Source organism: Oncorhynchus mykiss, chromosome 15, assembly GCF_057628025.1.
Source record: "Oncorhynchus mykiss isolate SJ-2025 chromosome 15, ASM5762802v1, whole genome shotgun sequence".
NCBI classification, from domain to species: domain Eukaryota; kingdom Metazoa; phylum Chordata; class Actinopteri; order Salmoniformes; family Salmonidae; genus Oncorhynchus; species Oncorhynchus mykiss.
The window spans coordinates 38,833,375-38,854,412 of NC_143036.1; the positions used below are offsets into that span (position 1 = coordinate 38,833,375).

A 21,038-nucleotide genomic window follows, 5' to 3' on the forward strand; every position below is an offset into this window, starting at 1 on the left:
AGCTAATAAGTTAATTTGAAAGAGCGAAAGAGAGAGAAAGAAAGCGAAAGAGAGGGAGAGACAAAAATATGGAGGTAGTGAGAGATGAAAGAGAGGGCTGGATTGTGTTTCGACTTGCAGGACCCACGAGGAGGTCTGGAGCTCCTGGTTAATGTCGTCTGGCCAGAGGCGCTCGGCATGACCCCTCCACTGCTCTACTCAACCCACCCACCCGTCCTCTTCACCACCTCTCCATCCCTCCACTCCTGTTTCCAGCAGTAGCCAACGGAGTGTATCCAGTATCCAGAATCCATTGGTGGCAACAGAATCCATTGATCACTACAGCTACTAACTCCAGAACACCTCATCAACCCCTCTCCACATGGAGGGGAAGAGACTCAGTGAGGAGGACTGTACCAAGCAGGGCAGACAGACAGACAGATGTGCAGGCTTGAGACTAAAATGCCTGTCAGTCAGTGTTTACCCAAGAACCCAGGTTAGCCCTTAGTCTCACAGAGCCAGAGAGGAAGAGGAATGCTGGCTGCCTGGCTGTGTTCTCATCTTCTCTCACACCGGGTTGGCTTACAGCAGAGGCCTGGAGATGGCTTGGTCTGGTCTGGCTTGGTGACCTGGACATTGTGATTAGAAGCTTTAGACAGAGCATTGAGAAGGCCATCCTCAACCATCTAACTGCCACTGAGCACTAACTCAAAGACTTTCAAATTAGCTCAAGAGCACCTCTTCTGGCCAATTGACCCTTAAAACAACCATAAAATGGTAATGTAGACAGCACTTGAGACTGCTGAGGGGAAAGAGGCTTGCTGTTGTGGTGGTGTTTTGTAGTTGTAGTGTAGTTAGGCTGCTGCCTCCTCCACCGTGCCTTCGCAAGTAGACAACACCAAATCAATGTGTCGAGCGTTACTGATACCTGTCGCCCTACTGAATTTGACCTCTCAGCCTTCCTCTGGAGGTGGCTGAAGCGCAAAAGGAGCGCAGGGAGCACCTTGCCTTGAGGAGGCAGGCCGGTGCACGGAGGTCTGATTCAGGACTGGCGCCTAAGCTCCGGATCTGCTAGGAACATGCTCGGCTCTCGTTTGACGTGGAAAAGGCCTGGAGAATGTGACAGCTTATTAAGAGCAGATGGGGGGGGGGGGGGGGGAGACAGAGAGAGAAAGAGAAGGGGTCCAGGTTGCTGTGACAGCCATATCATTAAGTTAGTTAGAGGATAGATTTCCTTACGGAGCACTACGCAGCTAGGAAAGTGAGAGTGTTGGCTGCTGGGAAAGAGGACCCCAGAGTAGGCCCTGTTTATTCTGCATGGGGAGACAGAGACAGTGCACTCCCTGCTGAAGGAGACACTAGAGGAGTCCAGGAGCGCATGCACACACACCTAAACCCAGTCCTACAGAAATACAGACCGCCAATGAGCCAAACGCCTTTAGTACAGTACGGGGTTTCTATTTGCATTTTCAATTTCCAATATTAGATTTCATTATACGTCAAATAAAAAACAATGCAGTGATTTAACCCTGACCCTAACCCATTTATTCCACGTGGCATTTATTTTAACAAGCTAATTCAAAAGATTTATACAGGCTATTGGGTTGAAAACAAAACTAGTCGCTTAGAGAACGTTCAGGACAAAATGGCGGATAAACTACACACATCCCCATAATGGAGGTGGTAGGAGCTAGGAAGCAGTGTTTTAGTTCCAGGTTAGAGGTTATAACTGTGGTGTTTTCACACAGACAGTTCACCACAGTAGTCCTAAACCTGGAGTAGTGGACTGCCAACTCATATCTAAGAGACAAGAAGTTGAAGCTATAGGTAAATGGTAAATCAAGCTATTATCGATCTCCAAAAACCCAGCAGCCATGGTTCAAGCCTTTGAGTTGCCAACCCATTCTACGCTCAATAGGCCACGTGTCTGGGTGAATGACTGGGGTGAGCCTGTCTACTTTCTCTACTTTTTTTCCTTCTGTACCTATCACAACCCCGTTCTGTTTTGGGCCCTGTCCGCTGTCTGTCTGTCTGGCTCGATCTTGGCTCTGTCTGTAGCAGCTTGTTTGTCTACATTGAGCATGATGTTTCACACGTCACACTGCGCTTGTCCATTGAACAGATAAGAAAATGTTTGGATGGCAGCCTAAGCACCGGAGTATAATGTTGCTGTGAGGACAACGGGTTTAGTTTAGATGCGATTGGGCTTTTTAAACCATAAATAATTAACTTAAGTCAATAAGTATAGGCCTCTACTCTCTAAAGAGCAACGTAGTAAATTGAACCACTTTAGCTTCTACAGTTATTAGTGTCTGTCAATGTACAATAAGCACATTGCATTTATGTTTTTATGTGTAAAAGTGAATTCATTTATAGCAGGGCTGCCCAATTCCGGTCCCAGAGGGCCGAAACAAGTCTGGTTTTCATCCTCCCCTTCTAATCAGGGACTAATTCAGACCTGGGACACCAGGTGAGTGCAATTGACTAACAGGTAGAAACAAAACTTTCTCCAGGACCGGAAATGGGCAGCCCTTATCTATAGGGTGCATACAGTGACAACTGACGCAGGCAAGTGAGAGGACAGTTACACATGGGTCTTGTTACCCAGAGGAAAGAGTCTGTATCCTAAATGGCACCCTATTCCATATATAGTGCACCAGTTTTAGCCTGGACCCATTTGGAAAATGGCACCCTTTTCCCTATGTAGTGCACAACCTTTGACCAGGGCCCATAGGGATTAGTAGTGTGCTACATATGGAATAGGGTGCCATTTGAGCTAGGGGCCCTGGTCAAAAGTAGTGCACTATGTAGTGAATAGGATTCCATTTCGTATGCAGACAGAGGCTAACGTTCCCTCCACAACCCTCAGGTGTTTGCTCAGGTTCCTAAGAGGAGGTCCCGTTCCCCCTAAATAATAAATGAGGGGCTCAGCGGCAACCTGACCCAGGGATGTGCTAACCGCAGGCAGCACGAGTTGATCTCTCAGCTGGAGGAGGCTTCTGAGCCGAGCCCAGAGCCCCAGACCCAGAGACGATTAGCTGCTTTTTATTGCTGTGTGGCCGTACAGGGTGTGGGGTATTGGAGTCTGTGTGTGTGTGTATGTGTGTGTGTGTGTGTGTGTGTATGTGTCGTGCAGGGTTTAGATGGCTCAGAGGGTATACTGTACATTCTGAAGCTAGGAGCTAAGCCAGGAGGATTGAAACAATGTCCTTCCTGGGATCTCCCAGTAGTGCTGGAGGGCTGGATGGGGTGAGGTCTGTAGACAGGTCCAGGATCAGACACAGACACTGTCTGAGGTAGAGAGGAGGTGGAGAGGGCAGCCTATGGCTGGTGAACCCTTGCCCTAGTCTTCCTATGCATATGTTCTCCTGACTGTTGCTGCTTGGAAACATTCTATGTAGCCCAATTTGTGTGCAGCCTAGGCCTATGTCATGGTTGTGTTTTTATGACTAGGACTGCCGTCAAATCATTTGTTTGACCATATAAATTATATTAAGTGACTAATCCATGGAATCATTACATTCCAGTTCAAGTGAGACCATATATGCAATGACCACAAACTAGTCAAATGCACCAGAGACTTCAACTAAAGCTAATGTACATCTCTAACGAGCCAACGCTAAGGCACCTTTCCATGTCATTAAAGCATTTCAGCATTTGAAGAGCAAACAGCTCACGACCACTTCAAGAGCTCTACAGTATACTGGCAAGTGTCTTCACTGACATTTTGCGACCTCTCCCGGTCGGAGTCTGTAATAGCAACATGTTTCAAGCAGACCACCATAGTCCCTGTACCCAAGATTACTAAGGTAACCTGCCTAAATAACTACAGACCCGTAGCACTCACGTCTGAAGCCATGAAGTGCTTTGAAAGGCTGGTCAACATCAACACCATTTTCCCAGAAACACTAGACCCACTCCAATTTTCATACTGCCCCAACAGATCCACAGATGATGCAATCTCTATTGCACTCCACACTGCCCTTTCACACCTGGACAAAAGGAACACCTATGCGAGAACTCTATTCATTGACTACAGCTCAGCGTTCAACACCGTAGTGCCCTCAAAGCTCATCACTAAGCTAAGGACCCTGGGACTAAACACCTCCCTCTGCAATTGGATAATCGACTTCATAACGGGCCGCCCCCAGGTGGTAAGGATAGGAAACAACACATCCGCCACGCTGATCCTCAACACGGGTGCCTCTCAGGGGTGCTTGCAACACCATCATTAAGTTTGCCAATGACACAACAGCCTGATCGCCGCCGACGATGAGACAGCCTATAGGGAGGAGGTCAGAGACCTGACCATGTGGTGCAAGGACAACAACCTCTCCCTACGAGCACGCCCCGATTCTCATCGGAGGGCTGTAGTGGAGCAGGTTGAGAGCTTCAAGTTCTTTGGCATCCACATCATCAACAAACTAACATGGTCCAAGCACACCAAGACAGTCGTGAAGAGGGCATGACACAACCTATTCCCCCTCAGGAGACGGAAAAGATTTGACATGGGTCCTCAGATCCTCAAAAGGTTCTACAGCTGCACCATCGAGAGCATAGCGACGGGTTGCATCACTGCCTGGTATGGCAACTGGTCGACCTCCGACCGCAAGGCACTACAGAGGGTAGTGCGTACGGCCCAGTACATCACTGGGGCCAAGCCTCCTGCCATCCAGGACGACTATACCAGGCGGTGTCAGAGGAAGGCCCTAAAAATTGTTAAAGACTCCAGCCACCCTAGTCATAGACTGTTCTCTCTGATACCGCACGGCAAGCGGTACCGGAGCACCAAGTCTAGGTCCAAGAGGGTTCTACCCCCAAGCCACAAAACTCCTGAACATCTAATCATATGGCTACCCAGTCTATTTGCACTGCCCCCATCCCCCCCCCCCCCCCTTTACGTTGCTGCTACTCTCTGTTATTATCTATGCATTGTCACTTTAAAAACTCTACCTAAATGTATATATTACCTCAATTACCTCGACTGACTGGTTGACATATTGACACATTTTTGTATTTTTCTTAAAATTGCATTGTTGGTTAAGGGCTTGTAAGCATGTCACTGTAAGGTCTACCTGTTGTAATTCAGTGCATGTGACAAATACAATTTCATTTTATTTATATCAGGGAGGGAAGCAAGTGAGGCTTCATCGCAAATGGCACCGTATTCCCTATATAATGCACTACTTTTGACCATAGCCCTATGGATCCTGGTCAAAAGTAGTGCACTATATAGGGAATAGGGTGCCACTTAGGATGCAGATGACTGACTGCCAAGCCTAGCCTATTAGCATCTAACTAGAGCAGAATTAAAGGAAAACTGACCGACCACAAACGAGGCTGCTCAGGGCTCACGCTGAAGGCCTGCTGACAGAAAGTTGGTCTCCGACCACCCCGCACCTGATTCAGGTGGAAATTGAACGTTGTATTATATTTCCTGTGGCTTTTTGTGGAGCGAGGAACTTGGCGAGGGAACAGTAAGAAAGGGAGGAATTTATAGAAAGCACACTTGAGTAACTCACTTTAATTTGAAAGGAAGAAGAATGTCTGTGTCGTTTTAGCTCGGAAACACACACCGGGCTATTACAGATCCAGTACAGGCTCTACTTTCTGTCATGCAGCTGGGGCCGTTGCCGTGCCGATTAAAAGTCTGCAAAGTAGTGCACTGTGCAGAGGCTCTGGATGCATCCCAAATTGCACCCTATTCAATATATAGTGTGCTATGGGTCCCTGGTCAAAGTGCACTATAATGGGAATGGGGTGCCATTTGGGATGCAAACTCTGTGAACTTGGCCTCGACTGAAAGACTATATTAGACAATATTTGTTTCAACCCTATGACATAATCTGATTAACAGGGACGCTAGGGGCCCTACTGTCTGTCTGGAAGGGCATTTTGCACAACCTCAACATGTAAAAAAAAAAGTGATGTAATCAACGACTACATTTTTAAAATTGGAGCTATGAAAGTCTATCAAAAAATTTAAAAACTGATTTGCAATAGTATTTCAATCTGAAAGAAGTATGGTTTGAAATGCATCAGAAAGGTATTGGGATGTTCAGAGAGTTCATTGGGAAGCCACGACCCCTAGTTTGGGAAACGCAGTGCAACCCCTCTCTCGCTATCACTTTCTCCCTCCCTCCCTCTCGGTCTTCTTCTAGCTCTGCTAGGGATTCAGTCCTAACCAGGCACCCAGCCATTCGATGCTCCACAATAACCCAGGTGAGACCTGATGGTTACCATATGAGCAGGAACAGCCTGAGCTGTTTAAACGTCAGATTACTAGGATGTTTTCCCTGCTTTTAGCCTCTTCCAATACCTCTATTTCTCAGCCCTGTGTAGTGACGGGTGAACTCTGGATCTGCAGAAGTGTGTGTGTGAGATTGGGTAGTAGGGTTTAAGGTAATGGTGTCACTGACCATAGCCATGTTCACCTGAGCAACGGCGGTTTCTTTCTGCCAGGCAGGCTCACCTGTAAGGTGGGAGGGTTGTCCGGTACTCTCACTCACTCACTCTCTCTCTCTCTCTCTCTCTCTCTCTCTCTCTCTCTCTCTCTCTCTCTCTCTCTCTCTCTCTCTCTCTCTCTCTCTCTCTCTCTCTCTCTCTCTCTCTCTCTCTCTCTCTCTCTCTCTCTCTCTCTCTCTCTCTCTCTCTCTCTCTCTCTCTCTCTCTCTCTCTCTCTCTCTCTCTCTCTCTCTCTCTCTCTCTCTCTCTCAGGGTTTGTCGGGCTGACATTCGGGTACCAGGGAAGAAGGAAACACACAGTAACAGGCCAGCCTGTCTGTCTAAAGCAGGATTAGAACAAACACCCCTCCATTCAGCCTTCATTACTAAGACACGCTAACAGCTCATTCAACTCAGCTTTCTTTGAGAAAAGAGAGAGAGAGAAAGTGAAACAAAGAACACCTAAAGATATAGATGGTCTTGTCTTGGAAGAAGAAGATAAATGTGCGTGCTCTCTTTCACGTCACCCTGACTTATTGCCCTGCTTCACGGCTGGGCGGGCCGGGGCGGGACATAATTCTTCTTTAATAGGGTATATATTACGCTACAGTAGCGACGGCAAATCAGGCCACATTAGGCTGTAAATCTTGTGGGTATTTATAGATTGCAGCTGACGCGAATCACAGTGTGAGAGCCAGGCAGCCGGTCGCAGGGAGTCGGTGACAGGTTGGCTCAGAAAGTTGGTGACCTGATGGTGGTGGTGGAATTCACATTGCTAAGTGGCTGGTGCCAATTCATTACCGGGACTCAGAATATTAAACATTTAAAAAAAAAAAGCAACCCCCGCTGAGCCCTCTTCCCACTCCCACCCTCCTTCCAATCATAACTGTCAGCCCTTGACAATCACATAGCTTGTCGGTGGGCTCTCCTCTGTTGAACGTTTCAAACCTTTTTTAAGAGAGAGAGGTGGAAGAAAGGAGGAGAAGGAGTGTATGACTTCTTATATTTGCTCTGTTGGCTCCTCACCAGCCACCAGTCTCTCAGACTCACACATCAGACTGGCATTTCCCGAAACCCAAAACACTTATCCCAGTCAATTCAGGTCCCATCTACCTGCACTGTTCTATTGAGACTCAGTAGCTGGCAATGGGTAGTTGAGGTTTTCCTTTCTCTTAACAGACTCCCCCTATTGGGGAACTACAGCTACTGCAAAGCCAAGACTCAACAACTTCAACAGCCTGAGGTCTGTCACTGTGAATAGACACAGGCTTTGAGGTCTTTCAGGGTTTAGGATTGGGAAGCAGTAAGGGAACATGAACATATCACTTTCCCCACACAGACAGACAGAGTTTCCTTCCCCAGGAGAGATGTATAATAGGGAATAACCCCGATCAGCCATGATCCTGTGGGGTCAAAGACCAGAGGCCTCATATATTCAACTGTGGGGAGGATTCACATCAAAAGGTGGCGTATGGACGAAACGCAGAAAGTGCTTACGCACAAACATTCAGATTTATATAACAGTGAGCACGCACGTCCCACGGCGGTTTCCCTTTATAAATCACAATCAACTTGGCGCACGTGAAATTTGGCGCACGCAAACGCCCATAGTTGTCAATAAATAGTCAGTCAAACGCCCCTAATTAATATTAATCCAAACTGCATGAAGACAATGACAGCAAATCCAGACAAAGGCAAAGAAAAAAAAAATTGCCCAGTGTGAAATGGAAGTTATTGTAGGGGAGGTTGAAGCAAGAAAAAATATATTGTTTGGTGGACATGTGGGCGTTACAAATGCCAAAAGGGTGTTAGAGTGGCAGCATGTGGCGGACGCTGTGAATGCTGCTGGCTCAGAAGGTCAGATCCTCAGAAATGAAAAAGAAGTGATTCGACATAAAAGTGGAGGCCAAAAAAGCGCACAGCCTTACACAGACAAAGTGTTTGTGCCACAGGCGGCGGAAAGGGGATATCGGAGCTCAACCCCCTTGATGAGCGACTTGCCGTTATTAAGAGGGATCCCTCCTGAGTGGAGTAGTGACGGAGGTGGAGGGGGACACGGACATGCAAGACGCACCGGATGATGTGTAATTAGTATTCCCTCGTTTGAATAGAGTAAACCAAATGTATTCAAGTTGTGTTTAAACATGTATTTACACATACAATTGTAACATCTAATTGTTTTTAGTCGCTGCGTGTTCCAGCGGCGTCGGAGGTGCTGCATCTGAGCAGGAGCTGAGTGTTCCAGCGGGGTCGGAGGTGCTGCATCTGAGCAGGAGCTGAGTGTTCCAGCGGGGTCGGAGGTGCTGCATCTGAGCAGGAGCTGAGTGTTCCAGCGGGGTCGGAGGTGCTGCATCTGAGCAGGAGCTGAGTGTTCCAGCGGGGTCGGAGGTGCTGCATCTGAGCAGGAGCTGAGTGCGCCCAGCCCCAGCGTCTCCACTGCACCTCGTCCGTCACAACCCTCCAGCGGCCGTGTCCTCACAGATGCAGTCCTGCAAACGCAGAGAGACACCATCGACGCTATTAACGAGGTTGCCAAGGAGTTGAAGTGGTTGCCAAGGAGTTGGAGTGGGACAGGCACAGCTTGGATTCTGCGGGTGCTTCTTCTGTAAAGCTGGGCCCACTACAGCACAGAGATCCACGATAACATCTCTTGGTAATCGGAACCGGCTCACTCATCATCGTCTCTGAAAATTCGCTCTCTCCGAATTCTTCCAATCGCCAAATCTTCCAACAGAGCCAAAGCAGCCATTGTGTGTCATTACATATTGTAATTGCATGCCTTTTTATACCCACCCATTTGATTGTCAAAGCTACCCAATTGCATAACACCTTCAGGTGTGTCACGACTTCCGCCGAAGTCAGTCCCTCTCCTTGTTTGGGCGGTGTTCGGTGGTCGACGTCACTGACCTTCTAGCCATTACTGATCCATCTTTTCATTTTCCATTGGTTTTGTCTTGTCTTCCTTCACACCTGGTTCCAATCCCATCAATTACATGTTGTGTATTTAACCCTCTGTTTCCCCTCATGGCCTTGTCGGAGATTGTTTTATTGTATGTGATTGCGCTAGTATGTGTTGGTGTGCGACGGGTTTTGCACCCACTTTGTTATTTTGATATATTTTGTTTTTTGGAGTTCAGTCAGCACTTATTAAACGACTCCATTTTATACGAAGTTCGTTCTCCTGCGCCTGACTTCCCTGCCACCAACACCCACTCACTACAAGGTGTGGTAATTAACCTGATTGTAACTGACAATGACAGGGCCATTATCACATTGACAGTTCTGCGCAACGAACATGTGATAACAATATATGAAACTGCGCACACGTATCTGCCCGACTGAGACATCGAAAACAGCTTAGTTTCATCGTAAATTGTCCTACTGTTTACCTTATTATTTATGAGAATACATTTAATAACATGCAAGTATTGTTTAATAATTACAGATCCAATTAAATATGATTCCCAATTAAACTGTACAACATATTTGAGGGGTTCTTTTGCAAAAACCGATATCTCCGTTTGTATTTAATATCCTAAATCATGTTTTTGTGTGTGTGTTTTTTTTATGTGCACTCCAGGGAACTCGTCACATATAATACGTGAGGTAATAATTTCAATTTATTTTACACAATGGTATCAATTTCACACCGTTTCTCGAGTTTCATCCTTCTGCAGTTTCTCATTTCTCCAGTTTATGTGCGTATGTATAGGTCAAAGTGTCCGTGGAGGACCGCACATTCTCCCGTCAAGTTTGCTTAGAAAGTGGCGTACACCTTCTTTTGTGCCTACGCAACGTTTATAAATGAGGCCCCAGGTGAGGTCCACCCACATGCCTGTCTAAATGTTATGGAAATGTGACCACAATCTTTACCATAATTATATCTGTACCATTTTACATTAGCTTTTCTTTGGGCTGACACAATCTGCACTTTGAACATATGCAGACCTACCCATCATTATCTGGTGAAAATGCCTTAGTCCAAAGTCATGCATAACAAACTGAGCATAACATGTCCCTGTTTGGTTTCCTAAGTCAACCTCAGGTCTTTACCCAAGCATCTGAGCTATTTCATAAATGTGTCTTAAGTCACACATTATTCCCTATAAAGTAGTGCACTATAGGGAATAGGGTGCCATTCACGATGCACCCATACAAACACATTGCTTGCGTTGGCAAAGCAGAACCTGGATCCTGGACAAACACGTGCTAATAGAGAAAAGGTTTCTATAGTGAGGGGAGGAAAAATATTATGTCAATTTTCTCTCCCCCTCCCTTCCCTTGTCTATGACACAAAGATGGCAGCCAAACAGACTGGTCAAAAACTGGCTGCTACTGACTGACCTTTTTATTTTTTTTACAGTACTTCAGTACTTAGTTCATCTGCAGTAGACAAATAATTGCCAAAATCTCAAACTACACACCTGTAAACGTAATACTAAAAATGAAAAGAAGAAAAGTGAGCACTAGTCGTGGAGGCTGATACTGCATGTAAACCCTGGGCTTTGTCCCTAAGAACAGAGGGAGGAATAGAGGGAGAGTAAATAAATAGAGGGAGGATAGAGGGATGAATTACAGAATAGAGGGAGGAGTGGTGCTGCTGACTACAGTACAGAAGGCTGCTGTAGTCTGCAGACACACACAGAGAGGGGGACAGACAAACTGCAGGCAGACTGCAGCCTGCTGTACTGAAGGCATGTGGTTCCCTCGTTAGAACTGTTTGCCAGAGAAATAAAGTTATCAAGTGTGCTCATCTCCTCATCTCCGGAGCTATCTGTTTCAACAACCCTGCCGCCTGGCCTGGCCCAGAGCACCACTTCAGATAGAGAGAGAGGAGGAAAGGAGACAGTGACTTGAGAGAGAGAGGAGGAGAGGTTGACTGAGAAAGAAGGAGGAGTGTGTGTGAGAGAAAGGGAGAGAGACATGATAGGTGAGAGAGATGGAGGGAGGCAAAAAGACAAAGAAAGAGTAAACTCTTCGAAAAAAAGGGTTCTGTGGTTGTTCCCATAGGAGAACCCATTTTGGTTCCATGTAGAACTATTTTTGGCTCTGTGTAAAACCCTCTGTGGAAAGGGGTCTACATGGAACCCAAAAGGGTTCTAATCTGGAACAAAAAGGGGTCCTTCAAAGGGTTCTCCTATGGGGACAGCCGGAGAACCCTTTTTGGTTCTAGATATCGCCTTTTTTTAAAGTGTAGAACAAAGAAAAGGAGAGGGGGAGAGAGAGAAGAATAAAGGGAGGGATCTCTTGATGATCCTAACGCTACCCTTACATACACATGCAAGCATGCGCACACACACACACCCCTCTTTAGAGGATGAAGAGCGGAAAATAGGAAGACGTAGAGTAGGTTTACCTTGACCAGCGAGTGGAGGCTCCTCTCTCCGAACATGTCGTGTATAAAGGTGCTGTCGTCCGGGCTGTCAACATGGGGCTGGAGCTGGGAGGGCAGGGCAGACAGCAGCTCATACAGATCTGGAGGCACAAAGAGAGGGAAAGAGGAGGAAACGACACAGTCAGCGGTCATCAGATAACACACACTGTGAGAGACAAACAAAACACACACACAGAGACAGAAAGACAGACAGACACACTCAAACACATTCGCACACACAGACACAAATAGCTAAATACCCTCAAAGTTCTCAAGGGGAAGATGAGGGGGGAAGGAAGTTCTAGAAAGTATCACCAACCCAGGTTAAAGCGACCATGGTGTTGAGTTGCTCATGTCTACAGAGAGTCCTTCACTGGACAAGACCAGAACAGGTCAGCAGGAGGCAATAAGCCACTTCCTCTCACGGCTCGGCACTACCTGCCTTTGTCTCAGCACTTCTTGTTGTTCCAGGAACTCCACAGTCAATGTCACACACATGCAATTAATCCCACAAATAAATCAATCTCAGTCTGTACTGAAATACAATTTTAACTTTTATCCCAATTCAAGTATTTTTTCAACTTTATTACAAGGGTTCTAGTTTTTGAGTCTGAAAGGGCCTCAGTATTCTGGTTAAGTACTGGCTGTTTTGGTTCTGGAAACCCTTTAGTGAGTGTAATTGTCGGTCGAGTATTGGGTCTGGATGGAAATGCCTCAGTCTAAGACCTGCTGTCCTAGAACTAAGTGGAGCGTGGTTGTATTGGGACCATACACTACCGGTCAAAGGTAAAACATCTACTCATTCAAGGGTTTTTCTTTATTTTTACTATTTTCTACATTGTAGAATAAGAGTGAAGACATCAAAACTATGAAATAACACATGGAATCATGTAGTAACCAAAATGATAATAAACAAATCAATATATATTTTATATTTGAGATTCTTCAAATAGCCACCCATTGCCTTCATGACAGCTTTGCGCACTCTTGGCATTCTCTCAACCAGCTTCACCTGGAATGCTTTCCCAACAGTCTTGAAAGAGTGCCCACATATGCTGAGCACTTGTTGGCTGCTTTTCCTTCACTCTGCGGTCCGACTCATCCCAAACCATCTCAATTTGGTTGAGGTCGGGGAGGCCATGTCATCTGATGCAGCACTCCATCACTTGATAAAAGTCATTGTCCTGTTGAAAAACAAATTATAGTCCCACTAAGTGCAAACCAGATGGGATGACGTATCGCTGCAGAATGCTGTGGTGGCCATGCTGGTTACGTGTGCCTTTAATTCAAAATAAATCACAGACAGTGTCACCAGCAAAGCACCCCCACACCATAACACCTCCTACTCCATGCTTTACGGTGGGAAATAGACATGCAGAGATCATCCGTTCACCCACTACTAAAGGACACCATTAAGAAGAAGAGACTTGATTGAACCAGGAAACACGAGCAAAAGAAATTAGACCGGTGGAAATTTCTCCTTTTTGGTTCCAGCCGCCGTGTCTTTGTGAAACGTCTCCTCTGAACAGTTGATGTTGAGATGTGTGTCACGTTCTGACCTTAGTTCTTTTGTTATGTCTTTGTTTTAGTATGGTCAGGGCGTGAGTTGGGTGGGTTGTCTATGTTCCCTTTTCTATGTTTTGGGATTTCTGTGTTTGGTATGATATGGTTCTCAATCAGAGGCAGCTGTCAATCGTTGTCCCTGATTGAGAACCATACTTAGGTAGTCTGGTTTCACTTTTGAGTTGTGGGTGATTATTTTCCGTTTATTATTTTGCACATTGGTCCTCCGATCCTTCCTACTACTCCTCCTCGTCATGATAGCCAGTTTCATCATAGCACTTGATGGTTTTTGCGACTGTACTTGAAGAAACATTCAAAGTTCTTGAAATGTTCCCTATTGACTGACCTTCATGTCTTAGAGTAATGATGGACTGTCGTTTCTCTTTGGTTATTTGAGCTCTTGCCATAATACGGACTTGGTCTTTTACCCAATAGGGCTATCTTCTGTATACCCCACTACCTTGTCACAACACAACTGATTGGCTCAAACGCATTAAGAAGGAAAGAAATCCCACACCTGTTAATTGAAATGCATTCCAGGTGACTACCTCATGAAGCTCGTTGAGAGAATGCCAAGAGTGTGCAAAGCTGTTATCAAGGCAACGGGTGGCTATTTGAAGGATCTCAAATATAAAATATATTTTGATTTGATTAACACTTGTTTGGTTACTACATGATTCCATATGCGTTATTTTGTTGTTTTGATGTCTTCACTACTATTTCACAATGTAGAAAATAGTAAAAATAAAGAAAAACCATTGAATGAGTAGGTGTTCTAAAACTTTTGACCGGTATACAAAACAATAAGAACACCTGCTCTTTCCATGACACAGACTGACCAGGTGAATCCAGGTGAAAGCTTCGATCCCTTATTGGTGTCACTTGTTAAATCCACTTCAATCAGTGTAGATGAAGGTGAGGAAACAGGTTAGTTAACCTCTAAAATGTGAAGCAGTTCAATTTAGCCTTTACTACTTAGCCCATAGAAACACATTGAATAACACATTCATAAATGGGGAAAAAAAGACAGTCTAAAAATGAATAATAGAGAGAGAGGAGGAAATGTTGAGATTTTTGGTTCCAGCCGCCGTTTCTGTTGGCACACATCAGAAAGCTAGGGTAAGGTTTTGAAGTGTCTGTCCTATATCTTGGAGGTATAAGAAAGCTCAGGAAATATTTGTTTTTTTTTGTGGAAATGTTTCACCCCTTATTTTTGTTGGCACACAACAGAATAGACTCTTAAGGATTAAAGAAGGATTTTTAAGCCTCGAGACAATTGAGACATGGATTGTATATGTGTGCCATTCAGAGGGCGAATGGGAAAGAAAAAACATTTAAGTGCCTTTCTGTATCAAGAATGGTCCACCCCCCAAAGAACATCCAGCCAGCTTAATTCAACTGTGGGAAGCATTGGAGTCAAAACAGGCCAGCATCTCTGTGGAGTGCTTTCGACAGTGCTTTCGACACCTTGTAGAGTCCATGCCCTGAGGAATTCAAGCTGTTCTGAGGGAAGGGGGGGGGGGGGGGGGGGGGGTAGTGCAACTCAGTATTAGGAAGATGTTCCTACTGTTTGGTATACTCAGTGTATTCTGGAACAGTCTAAGGGTCTAAGTAGTGTCTAAGGGTCTAAGTAGTGTATTGGGTCTGGTCTAGGTCTATGCTGCCTGGTGAGTAGGTCAGTGTCTGGCCCTGGTGCTGAATTAAAAGCTACTCAGTGTCCATCTGAACCACAGACCATCTCAATCCCCTTAAAACAAACAGCAGCAGACAACTCCACAGGGACTCAACTGGCTTACTCCCTGGCTTAGAAGAAGGGATTTTATGAAATTATATTTAAAGAGAACCAGATTAAGATCAGGGGAACAACCGTCTGAGGGAACACAAAGGCTGCAGCCAAAATGGCACCCTATTCCCCACTAGTGCACTTTGACGAGGGCCTTTTGGATGACGGTAAATGGCTAGCCAAATGACCACGGTCACCGTAATAACTGCTAGAATAGCAAAAAAATAGACAAACACTTTCTCCTCTCCTCCGCTCCTGACTGCATGTGCTGCTATAGAAATGGAATGAATAGAACGGGCGTCCCCATTCAAGTCAATGAAGACATAATAGGTGGATTGGCGGCAATTGCGAGTGTACCAATAGGAGCAAAGCAGGAAGTAAAATATGTGCTGTGATTTGTTGATTCAACTCAACTGACATTACAAAAAATACATTCCCCTGCATGAGCCATATCAGTTAATATAATTTGAGTGAACATTCTACATTACCATGGAAATAATTGCATCACAATACCAGGCAGCCATTGTGATTGCACCCATGGTTTTACCTGCCAAATTGCCAGGGTTAGAGGTTCCAAGCCCGTTCCATTCATTATATTTATATGTGTGCTGCTGCATTGTGGTCATTCAGTCAGCTGTTCATACCCCCCCGCCCACCCAAATGGTTACGACTGTTATTTTATTATATTTTCATGATGGTTTTCATCCATAACCGTCGATTACACAGTTATACGGTAATTGTGCACGCCCTAGCAACAGCCCTCCTATAGCCCAGACAACGCTTGGCTTACGCACACATACACACACACACACACAGAGAGCAAAACTCTTAATTTAACATCCCTCACAGACACATACCTAACACTCACTCTGACCACACACAGAAACCTCCAACACCCTCACTGAGAAACTATTAACACTGACTCACTCTCATGCACAATCAGGAACATGTATTGAATTGAAGGACTTCTCTAGAGTGGACTGAGCTGAACTGAAGTGGAAACATTAATTCCCAAAGTGATTGATTGAAAACACTCATCCCCTGACTGACAGACCAAGCCAGGGAAGGGAGGAAGGATGCAGGAAGGGATGTGTGTAGTTGGTGGGGGTAATCATAAGACACTTTGGGACAGACAGTGGCTGAGTTCATGAGGCTGCTGTGAGAGAGAGAATTGTCATATGTTACTAACTGCTCTGGTTTAGATTTGGATGTGTGTTCTTTACGGTCCTTGGACTTCCGAAGACACAGATAGACATAGGATGTATGAAGATAACATCTTCCTCTGTGTAATGTTAACACCCCAGAGATAAGCAGAGATAGAAATAGAGAGAGAGTGGACATGAGAGAAAAAGGGAGAGCCCGAAGATAGAGGTGAGAGAGTTGAGTGTGGTAAGCTTACAGCCCTGTATGCCTGGGGTCTCTGTCCTGACCTTCCAAGCCCTGGACCTAAAACCTACAGGTCCAGCTACAAGCTGCCAACTACAACAGCCTACAGGCTAGCTACAGGGACATCTGTTTCTCGCATTAATTCACAACTTGGAAATCCGAACAGTCATGTCATATTATAAAATTGAAAGGTACACTGGCTGAGGTGGAGGGGAGGGAGGGAGGTAGAGATGTGGAAAAGCAATCACCACGGAATCAAGAGCAGACCCTTCATAAGGTGTTTTGGTCTGGGGGTCTTTGGTCTCTCCTCCTCTTGCCTCCCCTCTTCTCCTCTCCACCTCATCCACACAGCGTGGAAAACTATAAAGATCATCCTGATTCATGTGAAATCTGGGGAACAGATCAATGCTATAGACTCTTAAACGTTAGAATAGTAACTGTTACTACTGGGTCATGCTGGTCATTGGGTCAGGGTGCGAGGCTGAGGCTGAACTGACTAACAACAGTGTGTGTAAGGAGCATGGAACAACAGCAGTTGGGAGGAGAGAGAGAGAAACAAAAAAAAAGAAACAAAAGTACCACAAAGTCAGTTGAAAGTGGGGTTGGAGCCGAGCAAGGCTGAGCTGAACTGTGTGTTGGACAGAGAGCCAGAGAGAGACCAAGGCGACCGGACTGCCCTGTACAGAGCTGTGATATCGGACACTCCAGCCAGAGAGAGAGAGAGAGAGAGAGAGAAAAAGTGAGGGAGAAATAGGGAGATAGAGAGGGGAAGGGGAGAGGAAGTAAGAAAGTAGAGGGGGAGATAGATAGGGGGAGAGAGAGAGAGAGAGAGAGAGAGGGAGGGGGAGAGTGAAAGAAAGAGAGAGAAAGAGGTGGAGAGAGAGAGTAGAGAGAGAGAACAGACCAGGCCAAGCTAGTAGCCATCACCACCACCAAAGGGCGAGCAGCACGCTTGTTTTCTCCAAACATGGCTTGGCTCCGGCCAGCTTGGCTTGGCTTGTCTCAGTCTGGCCCCTCTCAGGTCCCTAAGTGGCTGGACTAATGGGCTGGGTCCTGACCTGCCAGGGTGGACTGTCGACGCGGACTGACCAGCCACTGGGTTTTGTTATGTTGTAGAAACAGTAATGTGTTGCGTCTCAAAATGGCACACTATTCCCTATATAGTACACTACTTTTGACCAGAGCCAGATGTTCAGCCTGGGGCAACGTAGTGGTGGGAGCAGCCTGCTGAGAGGCAGCGCAGAAAGGACTGCTGAGGGCATAGAACTATGCTAATTAGAACATCCATACAGTAATGGACTGGAGCACCCTGGTCTAGAGGGCTATAGGTGTAGCCAGGGTCCAGAGAGGGCTAAGGCCATAGAAATAGAATTACTAGAATGGACATTCCCATTCTATTTCTATGTCTGAAGGCCTCCAGGTGGTTTACAGTAAGGGGAAATGGTGACCACACTCTGCTGAAGAAGAACTAGCCCAGCTTCCCCTCACACGCCCACACCTCTAGAGCGGTCAAGACAAAATAACAGTGTTTTCAGATTCAGAGCCTTTTCTTTAAAATAAGAAATTCAACAAAGAAATGAATTAAACAAAATCCTTATTGGATTCATAGTCACAGTGGGGCAGTGGTCTTGGGTTGGGTCTGGAGCAGAACTCTAAGCTGCCAGAGCCCTATCAAAAGTATACGGAATAGGGTGCCATTTGGGACACAACCATGGTAATTACACAGGGCTAATACAACACGGCCGGTAGGAGGAGTACATTCAAATATGAAATATGCCCATCAGAATTACACACTGACTTCTATGGCACACAACACACCTGTCGGCTGCCGTGCCAGGACTGTTTGAGTTATGTTAATTAACAATAGTGTTTTTATGATTCGCTGCATGGGATCTGGGGGGAGATTTTTAAGAACATAGAAAGGGGAGGGCTGGAAAAAGAGAGAGAGAGAGAGAGAGATGGGGAGAGCGAAGGACAGCGAGACAGAGAGAGAGAGAGAAAGAACGATGGGGAGGGGGAGAGAGCGAGACAGAGGGAGAGACAGGGGGATAGAGAGTGGTGAAAATGAACTTGTTCCTCTGAAACAAATAAAGTAAATGAACGTTGGATTCCAGCTTGGTTTCCCCTCCTCTCCTCTCTCCCCCTCTCCGCGCTCTTCCCTCTCCCCTCTTTACCCCTGTTCCTCCCCTCCTCCTACCACTCTCCTCTTGACTTGCAGGTGTTGAATGAATTATTAGTCTCCAACGTATATCTGTCAGGGATTTATTGAGAGAAAAATGCTCTCTCACTCTCTCCTTTCTGGAGAAAAAAAACATGACAACACATGGGACCTCTTCGGGGTCAGCGTTTGAAACATGGCTCTACTGCGAACATGTTTCAAGCCTGTCTGCTGTCTGAAAAGGTGGGAGGGAGGCAGAAGAGCGAGAGCGAGAGAGATAGAGAGAGATGAAGGAAGGAGGGAGGCAGCAGCTGCAGTCTGTGTAGTCTAATAATGTGTAGTAGAAATGATTTAGCTCTTCATTTAGAATATCCACCGGGAAGGACAGAAAACCTCAGGCCTCTAACAGACTACAGCAGCACACTTAGAGAAGGGAGAGGAGAGAGAACGAGATAATGAGAGAGGGGAGAACGAGAGAGACAGAACTCTCCACTATTAGTGGCTTTTAGTAACCTTTCTCTCTTTCAACAGGCCAACACTCCTAAATTGTTAAGTGAAATGTTACCTTTTTCAGATGGCATTGGGACAACTGGCTCAGTCTCAACACTTTTCCAAGACTAATTACTGTTAATAAAACTGGTTGTGACTAGGGCTGTTGGGGTATCCGTTACCGCCACACCAGTGGTCACAAGTCATGAAGGCTGTCAAATTTCACGGGATCGTTTAGTCACGGTAATTAGGCTTCTCCAAACTCTGATGCTGCTGATGGTCATTAGTAGCCTACCAAACTTGCTAACTGCCTGGTACTCAGCACTCTATTGTCCCTCTAATCACTCAGACATCAATGCAAATGTCATCAAAAATATAATCAAACATTTCATGAGAGCCCATGAGCTCATGTTGCGCAACATTTCTATAGGCTATGCAATTGCGCGAGAAAACCTCTATTAAAAAGAGGAGGATCCCATCAGCTTCTATAGGCTAGACCTACTATATTTATTTCTCAACTTTCCTAATATTAAGCACACTGCTTACCTTTACAACAGGAATATAATCTACCTGTCTGGGATGAAAACTAACGATGGGAAAAGCGTCCTCCATTCACTATTTAAGTGCATAGATGACATGTATTTTTTCCTTCTGCCCGTTTCGAGACAGGTTCATGATAATGGTCCATCCTAAATAAAAACTAATTTCACACATATATTATTTAGTATATGTAAAGACAAGATTAAATCAAGAAAATTCTGATGCGTGACAATATTAGCCACTCACTTGTTAATTATACACTGCTCAAAAAAATAAAGGGAACACTTAAACAACACAATGTAACTCCAAGTCAATCACACTTCTGTGAAATCAGAAGTGTGAAACTGTCCACTTAGGAAGCAACACTGATTGACAATGAATTTCACATGCTGTTGTGCAAATGGAATAGACAACAGGTGGAAATTATTGGCAATTAGCAAGACACCCCCAATAAAGGAGTGGTTCTGCAGGTGGGGACCACAGACCACTTCTCAGTTCCTATGCTTCCTGGCTGATGTTTTGGTCACTTTTGAATGCTGGCGGTGCTTTCACTCTAGTGGTAGCATGAGACGGAGTCTACAACCCACACAAGTGGCTCAGGTAGTGCAGCTCATCCAGGATGGAACATCAATGCGAGCTGTGGCAAGAAGGTTTGCTGTGTCTGTCAGCGTAGTGTCCAGAGCATGGAGGCGCTACCAGGAGACAGGCCAGTACATCAGGAGATGTGGAGGAGGCCGTAGGAGGGCAACAACCCAGAAGTAGGACCGCTACCTCCGCCTTTGTGCAAGGAGGAGCACTGCCAGAGCCCTGCAAAATGACCTCCAGCAGGCCACAAATGTGCATGTGTCTGCTCAAACGGTCAGAAACAGACTCCATGAGGGTGGTATGAGGGCAGGATGTCCACAGGTGGGGGTTGTGCCTACAGCCTAACACTGTGCGGGACGTTTGGCTTTTGCCAGAGAACACCAAGATTGGCAAATTCACCACTGGCGCCCTGTGCTCTTCACAGATGAAAGCAGGTTCACACTGAGCACATGTGACAGACCAGACAGAGTCTGGAGACGCCGTGGAGAACGTTCTGCTGCCTGCAACATCCTCCAGCATGACCGGTTTGGCGGTGGGTCAGTCATGGTGTGGGGTGGCATTTCTTTGGGGGGCCGCAAAGCCCTCCATGTGCTCGCCAGAGGTAGCCTGACTGCCATTAGGTACCGAGATGAGATCCTCAGACCCCTTGTGAGACCATATGCTGGTGCGGTTGGCCCTGGGTTCCTCCTAATGCAAGACAATGCTAGACCTCATGTGGCTGGAGTGTGTCAGCAGTT

General features: G+C 46.0%; 1 protein-coding gene and 1 long non-coding RNA gene across 7 annotated transcripts in view; both read right to left on the reverse strand.

Moving 5' to 3' along the window:
- The window catches only part of LOC149977452 (uncharacterized), a 1,012,103-nt gene that overhangs the window by 577,797 nt on the left and 413,268 nt on the right, over positions 1-21,038 (reverse strand). The window lies entirely within an intron of this gene.
- The window catches only part of LOC110490036 (MAGUK p55 subfamily member 7), a 268,418-nt gene that overhangs the window by 145,826 nt on the left and 101,554 nt on the right, over positions 1-21,038 (reverse strand). For all 6 annotated transcript variants that reach the window (XR_016486670.1, XM_036944340.2, XM_036944342.2 and 3 more), the window contains one exon: positions 11,780-11,898. Coding sequence is in view for 5 of the 6 variants with exons in the window: in XM_036944340.2 (XP_036800235.2) it covers positions 11,780-11,898 (119 nt within the window). In the remaining variant the exon portion in view is untranslated. The remainder of the gene's footprint in view (positions 1-11,779; positions 11,899-21,038) is intronic.